At 45.7% G+C, this 22,028-nt stretch overlaps 1 protein-coding gene across 1 annotated transcript in view; it reads left to right on the forward strand.

Annotated features, from left to right (window-relative positions):
• The window catches only part of MEI1 (meiotic double-stranded break formation protein 1), a 38,724-nt gene extending 16,760 nt beyond the window's left edge, over positions 1 to 21,964 (forward strand). Inside the window, exons 15-31 of the mRNA XM_074826795.1 lie at positions 728 to 839; positions 1,490 to 1,550; positions 2,768 to 2,865; positions 3,647 to 3,821; positions 3,932 to 4,079; positions 4,648 to 4,920; positions 8,038 to 8,203; positions 10,334 to 10,438; positions 12,108 to 12,218; positions 12,808 to 12,989; positions 15,366 to 15,447; positions 15,887 to 16,092; positions 16,812 to 16,893; positions 18,874 to 18,980; positions 19,826 to 19,957; positions 20,313 to 20,422; positions 21,742 to 21,964. Coding sequence (XP_074682896.1) covers positions 728 to 839; positions 1,490 to 1,550; positions 2,768 to 2,865; positions 3,647 to 3,821; positions 3,932 to 4,079; positions 4,648 to 4,920; positions 8,038 to 8,203; positions 10,334 to 10,438; positions 12,108 to 12,218; positions 12,808 to 12,989; positions 15,366 to 15,447; positions 15,887 to 16,092; positions 16,812 to 16,893; positions 18,874 to 18,980; positions 19,826 to 19,957; positions 20,313 to 20,422; positions 21,742 to 21,787 — 2,196 coding nt within the window. The 3' untranslated portion in view covers positions 21,788 to 21,964. The remainder of the gene's footprint in view (positions 1 to 727; positions 840 to 1,489; positions 1,551 to 2,767; positions 2,866 to 3,646; positions 3,822 to 3,931; positions 4,080 to 4,647; positions 4,921 to 8,037; positions 8,204 to 10,333; positions 10,439 to 12,107; positions 12,219 to 12,807; positions 12,990 to 15,365; positions 15,448 to 15,886; positions 16,093 to 16,811; positions 16,894 to 18,873; positions 18,981 to 19,825; positions 19,958 to 20,312; positions 20,423 to 21,741) is intronic.
• The last annotated feature ends 64 nt before the right edge of the window (positions 21,965 to 22,028 follow it).

Consider the following 22,028-nt stretch of genomic DNA (forward strand, 5'->3'; position numbering starts at 1 on the left):
GAGCTTGGAGATGTTTTGTTTGTATTTTTTTTTAACCAATCTCTTGGTAGGCAGCTGCAGTGGCATTGCTGTTCCCCTCCCTGAAGGGAGGGTGCAGTGTATTCAGTTTGGCAAAGCTGGAGTCAGTGTACTGTTTCTTGCTCATTGAACTTGAGTAAAAATTAATGGACTGTGACAAAATTGTCCAGTGACCTTCTACAAGAGCGAGTTGAGTTGTTCTGTTCTAAACAGTTTAGGGCTGGACTCTGTTGAGAGCTTAAATGCCTGTGTTTGCCACAACTCAATAAAACACTGAAGCACAGGTGTTAAGCGTTACTCATGTTAGCTGCACGTAAGCATATGTCCTGTGTTGTATGCCAGACTGGAGAATTAGCCATCTGACCTGTAAGAGCAGTTACTTCCAGGGCAATATGGGCAGTAATGTTAGTCGCTATGCATTAAGGCTGGACTGGTTGGCAGCTAGAATCAGGAAGAAGTTTCTTGTTTGGTGTAATGTCTTGCAGAGTTAGCAGCACAGCTCATAACGTTGGCAGAGGGGAGTGTTAGTTGTTTTCAAAGTGCTCTGTAAGCCTGTGTACTTGCTGCCAGACATTTTGGTGGAAAAACTGTTACTTCGTTTGTTTGGATTTAGAAATCTAACTTTCTGGGCAGGCAGGAGGCCGGAAGAAAGCTGCTGCTTTCAGTGTTTACTGGATATAATGCACCTGATCTTTTCTTCTTTCCACAGAACTACCTGGAAAGGGCTGTCAGCCCATCAGTGATGGAAGTTTTCATCTCAACACTTAATACCCTCTTTACAGTGGTGCCAAACATGCGGAATAAGTTCTCCAAAAAGCTGGGTATGGGGGTAGTGTGGGATCATGTTCTCTGTGCTCTTAACTTAACTGATGGAACTTGCTGCTACTGCATATTATTGAGGCAATGAGCTTAACGAGACTTTATGTGGAGGGTTATATTACATGTTTATATGAGTAAGAATAGAGTGCGTAGTCATGTTCAGCAGAATGAAAAAGTTATTTGGTCTAGCAGTGATGATGGGACAGATTTTATTTTAGATAAGTAAGTTGTGTCAGCTTTACCCTTTCCTCTGGAATATTCAGAATTGGCTGTTCCTGTAGACAGGGATTATGCTGGAATTGTTGGTGGGATTTTACTATGTAGAAATCCTATTTATTCTGTGTATTCCTTACTCTTGCATATCAGAGAGGTGATGTAGAGAATTCCTCCATTCTAAACATGTGAAGCTGGCAAATCTTCCCTTCTCCTCCCAAGAAAACAAATGAATCTTGGATACTCCCCTCCAAACCAAACTCAGAGTAGTTTACTTTGGGTGAGAAAACCTAACAAATGTGTTCTTACTGAGATGGCCTGCCCTATTCACCAGGTTTGCTTGGAGATATGTGGGGATGGTTATGAAATCTGCCTACTCTTTTCCCTTATCGCACACGTTCTGTGCTGCTTTGACATTTTTGTCTTGCTTTCTGTCTAGCATCCTCCTCCTTCATCCAACTGACACTGGAGCTGAAGGCCAGATTTTGCTCTGTACAAAGGTATTGTGATGTGTGTATTGCGAGCAAGTCAAAATTTGCCAGATGGGAAAGCAGATCGTGCCTTATCTAATGCACCTGATTAGGCAAGATGGGAGCTGAAAGACTCAAGAGTGGTTGTATTTTATTGCAAAATGTAAATGGTTACTGACAATGGGAAAGCTGGATGTGGAAGAAAGGAGAAGCAGTCGAGTAGGGGGCGGGTGGATTTTCACAGTGTTGTGAGAATTCTGTGCTCTGTCGTGAGCTGCACAGATAGAGATAAAGCAGCCTGACTTTGGAGTAGTCAAATCAGTGGGTGTTCTGAAAAGAAGTAACAGTAGCATCAGTTCCATCTCAGCTCTGGCTTCCTTGTGGTGTGATAACGTATAAGAAATAGGAGGGAGGAGGAAGACTTCAACAGCAGACATTGCCAAGGGTCTTCTGTAGCAGAGGCTGTGATTTCTAGGTTGAGGAGCACTTGGGGAGACTCTCTGTGGTCTGCAGAGATGTTTTACCTCCTCTTCCCTGTGACTGCATTTCATTAAAAGAGTAAACAAAATACACAGCACCCCTAGTCCAGGTTACTACTGTGGAACTTAGAGTGGGGATGTTTGTGCGTGTGGATGGTGTGTGTGTGGGTGATCTAGGCCTCTGAATACAGTAGTGTGGGGCACCAAGGATGGTATGTTATAGTGCAGAGATGTTTGGTTATGTCCTATCCTGCAAGGAAATAATTGGAGAGAGAGAAACACCTGGAAATAGAGCTGTGCTCACCCTTTTAGTTAACATTTTGGCATTCTTCATTGTCCATCCCTGGAAATGCCATTGCTACAAAATCTCCTTACTGGTGTTTGCCAGTGGAATCAGGTATCAGGAGCCACCCTCAAACACCTCCCATTCTCTGCAGTGTTAGAGAACCTGCCCTTACAGGACTCCCTGTGTATACCAGGTATGATGATTGTGAAAGTACCCCACTGTATTCATATTGTCCCAAGGTATGTGAACACGTTCACTGACGTCGCCACACACATCTGCCACATTTGTGAGCTGACTGTCCTTTGGGAACTCCCTGTTTTCCTGGAAGCCCACGTTGGCTCCTGGAGTCTTCTTGTGACAGGGCAGGTGCTTGTATGTAATCATTCAGTAAACTGAGGTTCTGGTAGACAGCATGTGATATTAGAAGTATGAAGAGGATGTTTCTAGCCTTCCTCACTGTATCTTTCTGCTCTTCTTCACAGTAATCCTGCCTTGAATCAGGCCTGTTCCAGCTTCCTCTGCAGCTTGTGCCTGAGCCTTTACTCTGCCACAGAGAAGGAGAGAACTTCTTCTCAGGAGGGCAAGTTGGGGGAAAGAGACAAGTTGCTTCTTTTAGTTTGAGGCTCTGCCACCCTCTATTTAGGCAATAGGTGCAAAAATAATAATTAAAAAAAAAAAAAAGACAAAGCAGAAGGGAAGGGAATTCTATTTAGAGATTTCTTTTTCCCAGCTTTTTTTTTAAGCTGATCCAGCAAGGAGATGACACTCAGAGAATGCCTTCTGAAGAGTTTGGAATACTACCTGAAAGAATGTGTTTCATCTGCCTATGGTTTTGTTTACATGGTGGCATTTATTAGCACAACTGTACATGGCTTAATTGAAGCAATGTTACTTGCCACATAGTCACCCATATCTGCAGATTAAGGTAATTCTTCCCTCTGGCATACTCTCTAAATCTTTCCTGCCTATACTGTAACTTTCCATAACAGGTAAGTCACAAATAAATGAGATGAAAGTTTCCACATCACAAAAACTACTTTTCCCACTGGCAGTGGTTGGTCACCATACAGGCAGCATCAGCAAAGAGCTAGGAACCTCAAAGAGAAGTGTCTTTTCATCCTCAAAGCCAGCTCCATTAAATCGGGTCTCACACCTTTATTCATGCCAAATCATAGAGGTGTGCTTGCTGTACGTAGACTGGGGGGTAGTAGGTTGGCCTTGATATTTCTTACCTCGGGAGCTTCCCTAATTTAATGTGCTTGAGTTAGGGCAGGCAGATGCTTTCATCCCCCTGTTCCACTCTGCTTTGTCATAGACATTCCTCATCACTGCCTGCCTGCTCATACTAGTTTTATTTCTAGAGCAAGAGATGTCTGAGCTCCTGCAGAAGGGTCTGCCTCAATTAAACTACACCATTGCTGAAAGCCTTCTCCTCCTGGCTGAAACCCCTGAGCCTTTCTCCATGGATCAGTCTCTTTGCAGCCACCAACACTGCTTCATACTACTCTTATACTTTGCCTGCACCCATGGGGACAGGTGAGCCAGGAGTATACAAGGTAGTTGGTTTTGTGGCCATTACATACCATGTATTGGTGGGTAAGGCATGTCTAATGTTATTGTTTCCACTCTAATTTCCTTGAATGTAGGTTTGTCCCAGAAGCAGAATTATTTTTAGCCATAAGAAATTTCCTCCTATCAGCACAGGACCATGGAGACTGTCCCCCTGCATATGTACTCAGAGCTGCACTTTACCTCCTTGCTGTCTGTCAGGACAAAGGCAAAACCCTGGACTTGGTAAAAGAAGATTTCATTCCTACCTCTTGGACCTTTTTTGTTGAAACTGAGGTTTCTCCCCACTCCCATCAACCCCCTTACAGAAAGTATTTTGACATAGGTGGTGAGCGGTGAATGAGTGAAGAGTGTGCAGTGCATCTGCACTCTGGGAAGTTAACTGTGAAAAGCCACTAGGGAATGTAGATTTGACTGAATAAACTTGTGTATGTGTGGGAAGTGTAAATGCGTTGGATAGGCTGTGAATTCACGTATGGAATATAATAAATTTCATAGCTTCAGTCTCCTGAACACATCTACAGCCTCTGCAGCAGGCTTTCTAGTGTTCCCATATGGCTCTTTGCTGCTGCACAGCTTTGAGCACTGTATAAAGCCTACAAGTTTCTTAGCCTTTGTGATGCAAATGGGCTTCACAAAATGATGTTTAACTGATATATCTGATTGTCTACTTAAAAGGCAGTGTGACTGTTTCTCACAGTAAACTCTCATCACTTAGCTTTTTGATATTCAGTATCTAGTGATTATTTTGTTCTCTCTCCCCCTCCCCCTTTCCCTCCCACACACTTACCAGAGGTCGTTGTGTACCATAAGGAGGATCCTGGATGGTTTTCCAGATCTGAGCTTGGTCTACGTCCATTGTCCTCTCCTGCTGAAATTCTTCCTGCACTACCCTGAATTTATGGGGAGATTCGGACACCAAGTCCTCCAACTCTGGTTTTCCTGGGGAGACTGCAAGCAAACTGGGATTGAAGAAGCTGGGTTTGGCATGTCTGATCAGCCAAACAGTGCTAACCCATTACTTCTCATTCTGAAGAGCAATTCCAGCATTTTACTTATTTTACTGGTACGTGACTTTCACAAGGACAGGCTGCTACCCTGGCCCTGATTTAGGGGGCTTTTTGGTTCTTAAAGCTCTCAGTGCTGTTATAAGGCCAAGGATTCTGCTAGAAGGGCCCAAGTATACACAGACTTCCACCTCCCAGGGAAGCCTGATAAGGAAAATGGGACTGTGTATGTGTGTTAGCTCTTTCTCCGTCATCGATCCACTGTGAAAGAAATGGATCTTTTGAGACTTGGCTAGGAAGGGATCTGAAGGGTGCTGCTGATGTATGCCATGAAAAACCTCATTCCTTTTTCTATCCAGATACACAGCTGGGTACTCCAGATTCTTCTGTGACAGCCTTTCAAGAAGCTGTTTTGCTAATTTGGGAGCAGTGGTTTACTACTGATAGATGAGAACAGTCTGAGGAACAAAGAACTTCAAAAAAGCAGCATGCAGAGACAGGTCTTGAGGGCACAACTTTCTGTTTGCTTGGGGTTTTAATTTTGTTTGTTTTTAACTGAAGAGTCTTGTTAGAGATTTTTGCAGTGCTCTTGAGTTTTCAGGACTGCAAATAGCACATTTTATTGCTCTTAAAAGAGAAAATAAAAATCTTGGGACAGGGAAAATTAGTCAGTGCAAGGGAGAAAGGGGCCTTGGAAGTAGCAGGACTAGTGTATTTGCCTTTAGCTGGTGTAATGAGCTCTGTTAACATACGTAATCATGACAGAATCCAGGTTCTGATGGCTGCTCAGAGGCGTTCTCTCAGTTCCACCTCCCCCACCTGCCCTGTCACCCCTCCCCATCAGTGACCACTTGTCCCATGACTGATCAGCCAGTCAGATAGTAAATACTTGCTAACATTTCCACACAAGAACATGAGACTTGTGTGTAAGTGCAAAAGCTAAGAGCTGTGATGTTTCTTCTCTAGCCTGTTAGAGGAATTAAACTATGTATCATTGAGAATAAAAAGCCACATCAGCAGACAATGAAAAAGCAAGGTTTGATTCTGAGTGGGCACCCATCAGGCATTACAGACTGGCATGTATTTGTTCTGATCAAAGAGGCTGTGAAGTAAATTTTAATATCCCAGGTTACTGAAATGACTGATAGGAGGGCTTTTGCATAGGGCAGTTCTTTCACAGTTAGGGTGATACTGCAGAGTAGGTAGCAACATCCAGGCGTTTGATACCATTGCAGAGCATTAGTAAAAGTGATCAATGAGTTGACATACCACTACAAATTAAGGAGGAGAAGTGTCCCATGAGACTTGCCTATGCTGTTACCTGTGGCAGTAGTTCTGGAACCTATCACTCCATAAACTAAAGCACATGTATACGTCACAGGTCTATCAGTAAGCAAAAGAGAAAGAGTGGCTCCTCCTCTGAATGGTACAACATTCCTGCTCTCTCTTTTCTGTCTTGCTATGTGATCTTGCAGAAATAAATTAATTTAGCTCTGTCCCAGTCTTTAAAGTGGGTTGTAATAAATCACAGGCTTTGACAATTCACCTTTCAGTTGGGAAAGAGCATAATCAATCTGAATTTAGATGGGCTAATAAAACAGTGCAATATCCTGGGATAAATATACTGTCAGATGTAAACAAAACTTATGAGGTGAATAACCTCAGCCTAAGAATGCACTAGTAAAATGGAAAGGCCTCTGCATGGTACAGTGAAACAAATATTAATGTTCTTCCGAGGATGATTTATTTGTTTATCTGCTTTTAATAATTGTCTGGATTAGATAGAACAGATGGTTAGTGGCTTCATCTGAGACCTTGAGCTTCTGAGTAGGAAGGAAGATGTTAACACAGTGATGCATTGAACAGGACCAGGAAGGCTGTGGCCCTTGGTTAGTGCCATTTTGTGCTGTGTGTGTTCATCTGGGGGTGAATGTCGTCGTGATCACACACTGTCTCACTTGTCTTCTCTATGCTCCAGATCTGAGCTGCTCTCTCAGAGAACAGAGATAGGCTGACTGACGTTAGATTACATTTCTGAATGTCATATGGCACAGATCTATGTCGGCGTAGGTGATTGTGCACACAGCTCCCTGCCCCTTATCCCTGAAGGTCTCATATACAGGCAGGAATCAGTCTCAGAACTACAGAGGTTTTTCTGGCACAGACAGCCTGTTCTTACCTTAACTGCTTTCTTTGGGTATGGGGTCCCAGAGCCATTTCCTCTCCATCATCCCCGTCTGGCTGCATGACTACTGTGTGATAGGGAAAGGCAGCTGGAAAAGGCAGTACGCTGTCCTGGCAGGCTGTAGGCTTGGTTGCTGAGACCAGTTTTCTGTTTACCTCTTTCAGCTGTACCATTTGCAATGCAGTAGCCAGGACTACTGGGGGAGGAGAGAAGAGGTTGTGCTGACATAATACGTGTTGAGATGATCATATTATGTCACCACTACCAGGCATTTTCTGCCTGATCTTTATGGAACTGCATCTGTACATGCTGTGCAGGTGAATTTAATGTTAAACACCTTAACAACAAAAGTATGCCCAAATTAAGGCTACTGGCTGTGGGATTCAGCTCAGAGACTCCAGACAGAGCTCTCTAGTCAAGAAGCAGGTTCGTGGGCTGAATGCTGTGTACACGACTCTTCCATTTTCCATGACTGAGTGATTGCTTGTCTGGTTTATGTACGTTTCATGCAGTTTAGCTGTTATGTTGCTACTGCAGATACCAGGCTGCCAGCTTTTTGAAAATGAGTAACTATGGACTGACTCATAAGCTTGATTTTAGGTAAGCATCTTTAATATGCAACCTGATTTTTCAAAACAACCAGGAGAGCAGAAGTGCCGGAGACTCTGTGCTCTTGGAAGCAGGGCCCTGCCTTTAGGATCTCACTTGTCTAAAACCTTGACCTTAAATATATGTTACCCCTACACTTGTGTGCTGGATGAGAGTTACATAGCCAAATGCATTCTTTAAACAGGATATTACTCAGAGGTGCCTATCAAATGAGAGTCCGTCTGCTTTTTTCCAGTTCTCTATTTAATCAGGACATACTTAATCCGAATGGGGCTTTATTAGGCTGTTTCCCAAGGCACGAGATTAGCATAATGGTATTAAATAGCAGTGACTTCTGCCTAATCAGGGCAGAAAGGTAATGCATGTGCTTCTTCCCTTGCAGGACCTTGTCTGCTCAAGCTCTGTGGAGGTGGCTTGGAAGGTGTTAATGACTCTAAGGACCTTCCTGGAAACAAATGAGGATGTCCTTGTCTGTGACCTCCTCCGGAGTCGGTTCCTACAGATTCTGCAGCAGCTGCTGGTAGAGAGCAGCTCAGCCTCCTTACAAGGTGATGCCCCTCTGTGACTTGGTCTTGCTGTAAGACCAACTAGCAGGGTAGATGGCTGAAGGGATGCAGTCTGGGATAAAGTGGTTTTAAACTCCCAATGTAGCTTCAGTACTTATCTGCATGAGAAAATTTACAGACAGAACTGTGCTGATTTAGTTTCCTTCTCCAGAGATTCTTGTTTTGAAGTGAGAGTCTTTTTCTGATTTAGGTTGTTCTGGCTTCAAACTGTGATTGTTAAACCAAGGCAAGGTTTTCTTATACTGTCGTTAAGTGTTCAAGTGGAGAGCTGAGCTGGTAAATCTCCCAGCTTGAACAGGGGCTCAACCAGTGATTGAAAGACATCCTCTTTTTTGCCTCTTCTCTGTGCCAAACAGCTTGGCGTGCCTGAGTACACTTGGTTCCCAGGGCACAGGGACTGGAAGCAGAGATTATCTGAATCATTCATGATATTGATCTCCAAACAGACACTGTGGTATCACCAGATCTCATAGTTCTGTTAAATCTCTCAGAGATTTAGCAGGGTTGTGACTGGGGAAAATCCCTCTGTTTTCCTTACTAACCCTGTCTGTGGAGTTGGGACTGTTGTCCCACCGTGAATGATGCTGTGCAAAGCAGTCTGTGAGCTTGAACTGAAAAAGGGAGCAGTGCTAGGATGTCCTTGGCTTCCCTGGGATAGGGGCCCAAGCACAGTTTTTACTTGTTCCTCAGGGGAACACTGACACTTGTAAAAGCCATGCTCTGTTTGGGGTGTTTTGCTGTACAGCAGTTGAGATGGAAACAACAAGGGGGGGAAGTGTTTTTGCCTTACCTCCAGCAACATCAGTAGGCTGGAGAAGAGGCAGGGTTGAAAGCAGGAGCATGGTGGAGCATGAGGCTACAAGATTATGGATAAAGAAGGCAATGTTGGCATCTGCCAGATCTGACCTTGTTTGGAATTGTGCACATTTGGGACTTGTGGACCTCTGTCACTGATCTAGGGGTGCCAGGGGCTGCAGGGAGACAGATTGTCTGTTTCCTGTTGTAGGAGTCAGACCTATTCCCCCATATTGCTGGTGATGGAGATAGAGCACTGGACTAGAAGGGCTTTTGCAAGATTCAAGCCCTTCTGCTACCACTAATATCCCCAGCTCCTCTTCATACTGCATCTTGAGCTCGTTAGCTGAGTTCCTGGCAGCCCCGTCCAGAAAGTCAAACACCAGATGTAGTCTGGAGACACAGCTTCCTTGTCTGCAAGCACACAGACAGCTCTCTGTGAGGTCTGGGGCAGATAAGTCCAGGGGATCTGCATCCCTGTTCAAATGGTACCCTGCTCTTAGGCAACAAGAAGGCCCAACAGTGGGACTTCATCAAGAATATCTAACATTAAAGACACCCGTAAATGTTTTCTCCTCAAAACTGAAAATTCCTGAGCTTTTTTGAAGACATTTTCTGGAGGAGATAGTTGCTTGCTGTAGGAATGGCTATATACAATACAAAATCTTTACCTGTTTACAGCACTGAAGAAGAGTGAATATACTAGGAAGGGTTTGCCCTGGGGAGTTGGTGGTCTGAGCAGCTCCATTCTCCCCATATACAGACCTGCCGTGTAGGGCTCTCACCTCTACTGTGTCTGCTCTGCCCTGTGGGGTGGGATAGACAGCATTTTCCAGCCTCATAAGGTGGAGGAGAACAAATGGTGTGCAGCCGAGCGCTCTGAGGTGCTGGGCTGCTGTCAAAGCACAGGCTGCCAGCGATGGTCAAGTAGAGGAGACGAGGGCAGTCTAGGAAGGGCTAATGACTTCTAGCTTATTAGAGCTATCAATTTGAGTGTGTTGTGACCATGCCCCTTACGTGGTTCACTAAGGGTCTAGATGACTCTAGCCTCCTTTTTCCCCCCTGTTTTCTAGTTTTTCCTAGAATGGTGTTGGCAGAATCCAGTGTGTAACTCAGGCCAACCCACAATGGCAGAAAGGTGGCCTGATCCAGAGGGGACTGTGTGTCAGTGTGTGTGTGTCTGTGTGTGTGTAAAGGGGAAATACTTCCTCCCCTAACCTACCCTTATTCCTGAGTCAGCAAATTAATTCTTGGCATGCTGTAAGGTACAACAGTTTAGAGTTCACTGACAATCTAAGCTGTCTGTGCCCTTCTTAGCTAACAGAAACCTGCCTGTTTTGCTGAGCCTCCTTTTCCTGGTGCAGTTGCGGAGCAAGGGTGTGCGGGAGCTGGACAGCACAGACTTCAAGCTCCTTCACCAGGGTGAGTCTATGAGTCCATCTTCTCCCAGGGGTTTTTGATCTGTGTTTTTTAATTGTTCCATAAGATGATTAGGCACTGGCTCTTTGTCCTTTGGGAGAAGGTGTACTCTGCATTACAGTTACGGTTGCTTTGAGATACTTTCATAGCCACAGCATTGTAAAGAGCCCTGGTTACCAGTTCAGTCAACAAAACCAAGGCTCTCTTCCTTTTGCTTTTACAATACATTTGTTGTCTGAAACCTCACAAGGTGGCCAAAGTATTCCCCTGGCCATGACATGATTTCAGGGTCTGTGACTGTTGTTGACTTGGCACATGACAGTATTGCTGATATGCCTCCTGAGCTGTCCTTCTCTGTTCACACTTGCTAACACACTTCTGTGCAGTTCAGGCCACAGGGGTGTCCTGTGAACCAGCTATCAGGGACCAGCAGCCTAGTGAACCTGGGCTTTCCCTGGAGTGTGAATCCAGAGTATATGGGTCCCAACTGCTGCAGGACTTGCCCACTCCACCCCAGAGACATAGGGCTGTATTTGTTTACTCACCATACCACACCTGCTCTCTTATCTGACGATCCTTACTTGGTGACTTCTCCCTTCTAACTTGGCTATTGGAGGTTCATGCAGGCTGTGAAAAAAGAATAGATACTAGGAGGATGTTCAGCTGATGCATCCTCTCATCTCTTCCCTGCTCTGACAAATTGATCTCTCCAGCAGACTTTGAAGGACTATCCCCTTCAATTTGTAATGTTCCATGTCTCGGGGCTGCCTGTGTTGCCCTTGTAAAGAAGCAGTGTTTCTCAGACATTCATTAGCCAAGGGAACTGGGAGTGTGGAAGAAGCATGTCCTCTTTATACCAGGCTTTTTACCTGCTGTGTTTTCAGAGCACAGCTCAGCTGCTCCCAGGAGTCACAAGATCTTTTTGCTCTTGCTTTCTGCTCTGTATTTTTCAGCACAACTCTTTCCCTGGCCCAGCCACCACTTCATTCCCTGCTTGGCTCCCCAGGCTAATTTCTTTAGGGGCAGGTGTGCCGGGCACTCTCCTCTGATGAGGCCTATGTGAAATTAGCTAATAGATGGAAGGGGTGTGGGGAAGTGTGTTTTTTGAGAATTGCTTACTCAGACTTGAAGCTCTTCAAAAGATCTCCTATGACAGTTTTGCTGAGCCCTGCAGTCCTGGATTCCCCTCCCAAACTCTTGCTAAACATTGTTCCTAAGTGTTTGGTGCTTACAACAAACATGGCACATTTATTCCTAGTGTGAGCAGAGTTGGTGAGAGTGGAGGAGCACAGCTCTCCATCCCATTCCCCAGTCTGGTCACCATGTGAGACAGGCACATGGCCATTTATGGTTGACCTAATATTAGGATTAAACTCACTCTGTGGAAACAGGTAACTTACAGTCTGTTGCTCTTGGATTCATTATGGCCCGATGTGATATATGCCCTTCAGTACACCCTTTTCTATTCCCCTCTGCCTATTATCATCCTCCACTGCACTGTCTGGCCTAGGGCAGGTGCCTATTGCTTTGACTGTATCATGCTCTGTTTATTTTCACTTCAGGTTGTGTCTCTCTTTTTCAAATTCTCTCCCCACTGAGTGACTTCTTTCTTGTGCTGAGGTGCTCTGTTATGTGTTATGTGTCTGTGTTATGTACATTCTTTTGTTTCCAGTCAGTAATCTCTGTGGGAAATGCAGGCCAATGGACACTGACCTCCTGCAGCCATCCTTGAATTTTCTGTACTGGAGCCTTCATCAGACAACACCTTGTAGTCAACAGAGAGGTGAGGCAAGATTGTATTGATTAGCAATCAAGTTAATCTCAGTGAGGTTGTAGCTTGGCCATCAGAGACTGTATGCTAACTGTCTCAGCAGGTAAGATGGATTTTTCCCCTTCCAGATGCATCATTACAGTTAACAAAGACCATTTTGTATGTGGAATGAAGTTTTTTAGGTTGCAGGTTTTGTTTGCTTTGGTTTGGTTTTGCTGCCTTCTGTTGATTCAGGAATTGGCTGCTGAGAGAACCACTGTATTTTTCTTGCTCATAAAACACAGCAGTGGGGCTTTGGTGCCTTGTTTGAAATGTCCTGGCACTGACATGGTTCAAAAAATTAAACAATAATAGAGAACAGCTCTAACCAGCCTTCCAGCTGTGTTAGCTGAAGGCTGGTCATTTTATTAGCTGGCCAAGCAGTTGCTTGTGCTGTGGGAGATGAATACCAGAGTAGGTGGACAGCTTTAGTCTGATGAGCCATGGCAGCTGGGGCTGCCTCACTGCAGCAGGGGTGTGCTCTGCACCTCTCTTCTGCTTGTCAAGCTGGTTTAACCTGTGCCATCCCATCAGCCTCTCTGATTATGTTTCTCCCACGCAGCAGTGGCTGTGCTGCTCTCCAACGTGTCCTTGCTACAGATCCTGCAGAAGGTTTTGGAGCACACCTGGTGTCGGTCCCCTCACTCTGAACCTGTTTACCTGTCATCTGAGGATGCCTTGCTGTGCTCTGGATGGCTGTTGGTTGCATCCCTCTTACTGTATCAGCATCGCTACAATACTGAGGTTAGAACCACTCAAGTGTTCAGATCTAGGGAATGGCTAAACTTAAAAAAACCTCTTCATTAGCAGAGGAAAGTCGTTTGCTTTGACCTGGAATCTGCTTGCCTTGGTTGCTCTTTTGTTATGGTCTGCAAGTTATTCCCTGCTGCACTTCTCCAGCAGGACTGGAAGCTAGAATGTTGCGGAAGGCTGAGACCCAAATCACTGGAGAGTTAGGGGCAGAAATCCTGGGGGAAAAAGTCCATACCCAGCCCTTCTGATCCAAGTCACTTTCCTCTTCAGGACAGAGCAAAATACATTTTAAGGCCTTACTCAAGGGAAGACTGGGAGTGGGAGACACAGCTCACATATTATAAACTGCTTTTTTGATATTAAAATGATCAATAGTGGAACAGTGACAATCCAAACCTATTATTGGCAAGTAAGTGTTCAGTATTAGCAAGCTCTTTTGAATGTGGGCAGCTGTCATTGTATTTGATGCTTTGCAGTCTGACAAGAGAGCTAAGCTGGAGTTGTCAGCTGATATTGGAATTACAACTTTGAGGGAAGCACTTTCTAATGCCAACACAAGAGGATAATGTTTCCTTTAGCAGTATTTACCCAGGCCTCTCTCCCACTCTTGATACAGAGTTAAACAGCATGTCATGAGTTGTGAGCTCTGCTCTTGCAGTTATGCCCAGCAGAGTATGTTGTTTGGGAGTCGGTGCACCTATTCACAGATGATGAAATCACATGAAGGACACGTGTGCATCTGCACAGAGGGGCAAGAGTTTGTTTTCTAATGCTGAGGGAAGATGTTTTCCAAAAGGCCAACCCAGACCAAGTCTGCACCTGTTACTTCACGGATGTGCTGCCTCTGCTTAGGTCTTACAGCATGGCACTTGTATGGACTGTCAGCTGTGTGAACGCATAGCAAGACCTGCCTGGCCCTGCTTTATTAACTGCTGAGCACAATTTACCTTCTCAGTTTCCAAATCAGGGCTGCGTCTGGATGGTCAGTGTTGTGCCAGTCCCAAAAGGGATTCAATTCTAGTGGCTAGTGTTGAGCTGCATCTTCTGGGTGTGACTCTCAGCTCATATTGATCCTTGAAGTGCAATCATATAGTGGCTTATAAACTTGTTGTCTGGCTTCATCAATACCTTACTGGCTTGATGTGCTATGATGTGCAATCCAGAATCCTCCTTGTACCAGACATGGGGAAAGAAACTACAGATACAGGTGGCAAATGGAAGTGGTTCAAGGCTGCTTCAGTGTTTCTAATCTTCTGCTGAGGGGGAAGGAGAGGAAGACTCACTTCTCATGCTGCTTTCTGCTGCTCAGTATAGCTGAAGCTGCACAAAGCATCCTGGAGGCCCTTGTAAGAGAGCCTTTGGCCTCTGTGGCTGTGAATCTGAGCTGATGCCAGGTTGTCTCCCCAAGCCTGCAGTTTTTTAGAGAGGAACAATGTCTCTGAGAAATGGCCGCATTCATTTCAGGTTAATAGTGAGGACTTGTCTGGCCACAGCAAGCTTGTGTCTTAACTGTGTTACTGCTACTGGCTTTAGCAGAAGCCTGTGGATAAACATGGGTCATGGATGGTAGGCTATTAAAGGCTTTGGCTTGTCAGCTCTTAGACAAGTAACCACTGCCACCCTATTGCAGGAGGTACTTCTAGCTCTCCTGTTGAACGTTTCTCTCTTCAGAAGACAGTTTGAAGGAATCAGCCCTGTGGTCCTTATGCCTGCCCTCCCATGCCAACTCTGCCTCACTGAAGAGCTTGAACCCTTCTGGGGCTCTGTGAGGCTTCATGCCATCGCTGATGGATGGCTGCTTTGTGAGGGAATCAGTGTATTGCAGACTGCCCTGTCAAGCCCACCTTTCCTGTTTCCCTTCATTCCCAAGTCCCTAACCTCCTCTGCCTCTTTCACCCATAACATAGTTCCTAGCCCTGGGCTCTCTGCAGGCTTCCCAGCTCCAGCAAGTAAGGAGAGATTCTTGTCACTGCTGGCTTTTGGCTGCCTGGCTCCTCAGTCTTGCTGCCTGGCTGTGTGGCTACGGTAGAGCCATGTTTGGTGATGGCTGTTCCTGCTGCTCCATGTGCTCGGCAGTCTGCCAGCCATGTGCCAGAGGGCCTGCAGGGAGTAGTGAGAGCGAGACAGGCAAGCAAGTTGCACTGTAGTTTGGAAGCTGTGCAGGGCTGGCAACTGGCAGTGAGTGAAACTTGAAGACCCAGTGATGTGACTCTCCCTTCTGGGTCAGACTGGTAAACCCCTGTTGCTGTTCCCTTGTTTTGCAGTGGTCATTGTGGGGTAGTGTCTAAGGACTGAAAGTATGTAAGGGAGCTTTTTACCTAGTCCAAACCAGCACTGTTTTTAATTTTCTATTTCATTCTCCTCTAGGTTCACCAGACACTGTCTCTAGATGTAACAGAAGTCCTGAATGCAGTCATCTTCAGGAAGAAGAAGCCAATCCTGCTGTTAGGTATTTCGCATCTGACTGGAAGCAGCTGCTAGTACCATGTTACAGGCAGCAAGGGAGAACTGGTGACTATGGAATGGGATGGGGGAGGTGCTGGTGGGAATCTGGAAGCTTTGGTCCATTTGGCTTTGGGAGTATGTAACTGGTGGTGAGAAAGGGCAAAAGGGAACTCTCTGGAGTTCTGCTGTGTTTGGTCAAATCTTTCTTGGAGGTTGGTGGTAACATCTGGAACTGAGCATGAACGGGGATAGTGTCTCATAGGGAGGAGACAAACAAGGGAACTCATGTTGTCATTCCTGTGTGCAGCTGTCAGCAGCTGCTGGGCAATGCCAGTGGGCCCTTAAGCCCAAATTTTCTCTCCTCACCCTCTCCCATGCTAACCACACACAGGACAGGGGAGAGGAAAACACTGACACACACTAATAAGCGGCTCCCTGTCTAGTGAGCATCATGCAGTTCCTGAGAGCTGTCCTGCAACAGAACTTCTCCTCCTCTCTGCTGGTGACTGTTGGTGAAAACACAGCCGAAGGTGCTACGCGACCACAGCTGCCTTCACTGCAGGATGCTGCCTTGCACCCCCTTGCCGTGCAGCAGGTCTTCTCGCTTGTTGTCAGTCTGCAGAACCTTTTGGTGCATGTCCAGTTGCAGGTATAGAAAATACAACTTTTGAAAAAACACTAGTGTTGGGCTTCAAGCAGGTGCACTAACCTGAGGAGAAACTACCCTGTTGCAAAACCCAAGGAGCTGCCTTTTTTTTTTTTTTTGGCTGCATTTTCCACCCCTTGCAGACATGTGATGAGGAGGAGGGAAAATGCTCATGCTGCAGCATGGCGCAGTGAGAAAGAAGGTAAATCAAGCTATGCGGTACTCCCTGCTGCTGAACTGGATAGCTGAAATTCTGTGTACTAATGACGATCTGTTTTTCCATCTCCTGCTCTTCAGGGACACCACACCCATAGGGACAGAGGTGGGAAAAGCGTAACAAATCCCAGCCCCTTTCCCATGTCCCTGGTAAGGTGCTTTTGGGAGTAGTACACCGCTGTACATTTAACTTGCTCAAGTTGGGTTCCAGGGGTAGTACATTGGCTTACATTTAACGTTCTCAAGCAATGTTGAACTCCCATCTTCATTCTTTGGAGGCTGTTACCTAATTTTTTTTAGTCTCAGAATAAGTAGTCATGCCTTTGTCTGACTCCTTGACGTGACAGATAATTTGCAGCACGTTGCATCCCATGAAGTAGATGAAGCGTGTTATTTTCCTGTGCTGCATGCTCTTCAGATCCTGCCACTTTATGAATTTTCCTCTTGCAATAGCTGTTGACTGGTGGGGTTTTTTTCTTCTTTTTTTCCCCCTCTTGGTGTTCCAGAAAGACTTTGTGCTCTCTCAAGCTGTGGTTGCCTTCCTGGAAACCTTAGTGGAATACCTGTATGTGAAGAACCAGGATGTTGGTAAAGTCTTCCTGCTCTTTCTCCTCCTGGGTTTCCCTTCTGCAGTGATTTTTGAGCTCTTTGATCTCTATGCAGATGCTTAATGAGTTTATGCCCAATAAGAAAAATTATTTGTATGCCTAAAGTTAATTATGTGCTTTGTGGGATGAAATCACAGTGCCTGGCTCTCCTGGAGGCATGAGCCCTCACTTTGGCTCTTGACACCAAGATGCTTTCCAGGACAAAAAAAATCGTTCCCCACCCCCCAATATGGTAAGAGTGAAAGGTTTAGGAATGGAAGAAGTATAGGAATAGTCTTTCACTTCCAGGCCAATTGTAGCAAACCTTTAGACCATAAATATAGGGGAGAGAGGATCTGAATATGATGTATCTTCCACACGGACAGTGTTGGTGACAGTTTGGCCCTGAGGGAGGGGCAGGGAGAACTGGGTACTAGGCAGCCTTAGGGAATGGAAGATGGACATTCTAGATATCCAGGGGCATATGAAGACCTTGGTTTTCAGAGTCCATGTCAGACCTAATGTATACCATGTTGGCAGTATAACGTCATATGACAGCCTTGTACAGTGGAGGGGAAGAACAGACCCTTCTGCTTGTTGTCAGCCTCCTGCCAGAGTCCAGGTACTGGCTCTGATCTTAAAACAAAGTTCTCTGTAACCTGACCTCTTCAATTCAGTCATTTAAGCACTAAGCGAGAAGGGGATGGAGTGAATGAACACCAGATAAAAGGGACTCTGGTGGGAGAGAGGAAGCGGTTGAATGAAGATGTAATACTGCAGGTGAATGACAGCCAGTAGCTGAAGGGAGGCTATTAAAAGGCTGGGTTAAAAAAAAAAAAAGGTGGCATGTTATGAGGAGGTTCTGCTGATTTGGGATTAAGCTAATGACAGCTGAACCTGTCACTTTGTCTGCCTGAATTCTTGCTGTGGTGCAGAAGTTCACAACAGTGATAACAGGAGTCTCCTTATTCCAAGCAGAATGAGGGTCATAGCTATGTTTGACTGAAAGATGCAAGAACGCTGCAAGGAATGTGGCCTGGACTCTGCCTCTAGGAGTTGCCTCATTTGAGGCTTCCTAAAATCCTCTCTTGGTCCTGTTTTTTCCAGATGTGCAGAGCAGGCTCAGTGCACAGTGCTGGTACCTTCTCATTTCTACCAGCAAAAAGATACCCTCCAAGCATTTCTACATGATTTTTGAGTGTTGTTTTCCCATAGAAAAGATTATTGTAGTAGCAATCGGGAGGTTACATGACTGCCAGTGGAAGAGGGACCTTTCTAAAACACTGGTGAAATGCCATGGTATAACAACTTACATCAGCTGACCTGTTGTAGTTGTACATCCCATACTCCTAACCTGCAGTAAATACAAGGTAGTAACACTTCAGCATTCAGTGAGAGACTTTATGCCGTCATAGATGGTGACCTTGAGCCTTACCGCTGTTTGTCATATATGTTCCTTATTAAGAATATTTTCTCTACTGATTGTTTGCATTGCTGCCATCAGCCTGGCTGGTCCCCATAGTATGCTCTCTGATGCAGACCCAGGCTCAGTTTGTGCAGCTTATGTTATAGGACTTTCTTCATTCCCCAAAGGGTATTCTGCAGCTAAATAAAACCCGTGGTCAGGAAACTTGTCCTCATATTGAAACCAGAGGGTATTTAAAACCCTGGGCTAAAGATATCCCCTTACTATTTTATGACATGTACCCCAGGAGAAGGTTTCTCTTTCTGTACCAGCACAAAGATGGACAAAAGGTATTTTCTGTTTTAAAAAGCTATTAAGCTTTTGTCCGTATGACTAAACTCTTGCCCAGATTAAAAAGCAAGTAAGAACAGAGCAAAATATCCCCTTAGTGTTTCACAGCGTGGGGTCTAGAAGAGAAAACCTGGGGTCAGTATTGAAGACTGTTCTTATGGGGGTCCAGCTTGTCACTTGGCCGATTTTAAAGCTCTCTTTGATTGGCGTCTCCTTCTCTCCCAGCTCTACATGTTGCTTCACAGCCCTGGCACCGATTCCTGCTCTTCACACTACTCAATTGGGCCCAGAAGTCCTTTCTGCAGCCAGAAGTTCTCAGGCTGATGACTTTGGTGAGCAGGGGAAGGGCAGGCTGTTCTCCATTTTTTCCAGTATGTTGGTACAGTGCGTGTGGGTTGGTTGTCGGAACTTACCCCCTGTACACGTGCAATCTCAGAGATTGCTGTGGCTTTGTCTGGCACTATATTCGTGCCCTATAATAATGATACTTTCAAGTGAACTTCCCTTCCACACCCTGTAGAAACTGACCACTGTTAGTGAGCACATCCTGTTCTTCTGGTGTTGGTAGCATTTATTTATATCATCCAGGACCCCTGGGGAGGAGAGAGGAAACCTACAGAGAACATGCAACTGCTGTCACCAGTCAGGGAGCATGCTGGGGCTCTCTGGAGAGCAGAGCTCTGCTTGGCATCACAGCTGGTCTCCCTGTCTTTGACCTTACAGACCTGACTTTTCAGGGCAGGGAGTTACCATTTTCTACTACCGTGATGTACGTGGGGCCCACAGGCAAGAGAGGGAATGTGGTCCTACCCAGCAGAAATACTGAAGATAAAGCCCTCATGGCAGTGGATGAGAGGAAGGGGTTATTAATGTGAACCTTCCCCCTCCAAATACAAGATGGGTCTGTGAATACTTGCCATTCTTATTTCACTTTTAAAAGGTTACCTGGTTTATTTTAGTTCCTTCCTGGCCTAAACCAAAATAAGTCTGGTTATAAATCAGAGCACCATCAACACATATATTTGCACTGGTTCTATCAGAAGTGGTATAAAAAACAGGTCTGTGGTTAAGGTGCTGCAGCATCCCATTATAGAGGAGGTCTTTCCAGGAGATGGGTGACTGTTGGAGTCTGTGGGTCTTTCGCTACTTAATGCCTCTATTTTTCTCTTTGTTCAAGTTTCTGAGATATCAGAGCAGCAATATTATTTCTCAAAAAGAAATTAGCCAGATTCTCCAGGAGGCAGCAGAAGCCAATTTAGCAGAGCTGCCTGAGGCCACGTCTCGTGCTCTTCACCTCTTCCTTTGTCAGGTAAGAGGGCGGTGACTGTCTAGAAAAAGGAGAAGGGAATCCCTGGGGGTTTGCTTTAGCCTTTGATGGGGAGCCATAAACTTCCTTTGAGGAGGTTGTAGCAAGATGAAGAGGAATCCTGCAGGTGTTATCTTGGCCTACTGCCTTGAGGGGCGTACAGTGAAATCGGAAAGGGAGTGATGCCAGCGGCTGCCTAAACTGTGTCATCATATTGGGTGACCCCTTGATCCCCCCCTCCCTGGTTCAAAGTTTGAAGGTCTCATTGCTCTGTGTGGAGATGAGGGGGGAGGTGTGAAGGAACAAGCCCAACAGTTTCCTGTTGGTCTGGAAATCATTCTTTCTTCTGACTGCTCAGGTTCAGAGCAGCCATTGCCAGGTGGAGCCAGAGCAGTCAGGGACCATTCAGACCTTGCTGGAGCGCCTCCTGGGACAGAGGACCACATGTGTAAAACATCAGGACATTGTGTATCCTTTGCTGGGCAGATGCCTTTGATAGGTGATGTGAGAGTAGTAGGTGTAACAGAGGTGGAAGGGATATTTAATCTGCTGCTCCTTCCCTTGTTCCAGCTGAAGGCAAACAGAATTGGAAAAACTCTGAGTGGTTGCTACACTTGCCTAACTTTGGGATGAAAGACTTCATCATCCCCAAATTTGAGAAGACATTTGGGAAAATGAGGAGACATTTGGGATGAAGGATGGGTCTCTGTGCTGGGATTGCATTCATCTATATGGTGGAGGTGATCTGATGAAAGGGGACCAGGCCGGAGAGTCTGTGACTTCAAAGCAGTATCGATCCTTCTATTGATTTCCCTGGAGGATGAACAATCCCTTAACCTCTGTCTGCGTGCTAACTAGCACCAGTATGCCCATGAAGTTGTGGAAACTCAAAGATGACTCAAGCACTTTCAAAGTACAGTGAGCATTTGGAAACTGCTGAGTTACTCAATTTTGTTCTGCTTGGCCTTAGAGTCCCCTGCTGAGAGCTGAATCCTCCTCTGGGGATGGAGGCAGGGGCCACTCCTAGATTAGTTGTGGAGAAAGAGGGCATCTGATGCAATAGTCGTTTATTTCTCAAACTTTTGCCTTCCTGTTTTCATCATGCCACATTGTGTCAGACAGGTAGCAGTGATGGAAGTGGCCCCGGCAGTGATTTCCTGTTGGGGTGGGGACTTCCTCCATTGTGGGACAGTGACATCAGCCATGTGCAGGGTACATGAGGTGTTTGTTATCTGTGAGGAGTAGCTTGTCCTCGAGCTTACCCCCAATGTGATACTGCTGCTCTGTGGTGGGACACTCAGAGCGCAAGTTCTCCAGGAAGACACCATCCAGCCCTGCGAAGTTCCTCTTCACTGCCTTTGCTTGTCTGCACAGGGGTGAGGGAAGGTGGACAGGAGGTCTTGTTACATTGCTAAAGTTGCTTCTCACTTCTGGCTTTTCCACATTCAAAAAGGCATTCAAATCTTGGTTGTTAGGAAGGTGCCGCAGTGGTGGCTACCTGAGTAAGATAGTCACGAACATGGAAGACATGATGTCCTCAGGGGACATCAGCTTTGACATCAGTTTTGTTGAGAAAGAACTTTCTTCAGGTTCACCTCCAGTGGTGTTTCTCACATGTGTTGGGGGTGGGGTGGGGTGGGGGTGGGTGTGTGTCCATGGCCTGGGGGAGGGTTGCTTTAGAAATGAAAATCTCCTGTCAGCAATGTGTCAAATGGGGGAATTCCCGTAGCATGCTGGAGTTTCAGCCGTGCCTTCTGTTCAGTTTCCACTCATGCTGTCAATGACAGATTTCTGGGCAGTGTGGCAGTGTCCCTGTCGCACATTGGAGACTGAAATGAGAAGAAACGGTGCACACAGCAGAGGAGCAAGGCAAGAATGGAACAGGAGACTCCATCCTGCCTTTTATTCCCAGTGAGCAGTAGACAGAAGATGGATGAAGGAAATAATTTGTAGCCCGTTTTCAGAAAAAAAGGTCTGTTGAAGACCGTTTATAAAGCCTGGTTACTGAAATGGCTTCTCGTTTCCTTTTCTGTGTGGGATGAAGCTTGGTTGATGCTCTTCAGTTATCAAAATG

The sequence above is a fragment of the Strix aluco genome, chromosome 5, assembly GCF_031877795.1.
Source record: "Strix aluco isolate bStrAlu1 chromosome 5, bStrAlu1.hap1, whole genome shotgun sequence".
NCBI classification, from domain to species: Eukaryota; Metazoa; Chordata; class Aves; order Strigiformes; family Strigidae; genus Strix; species Strix aluco.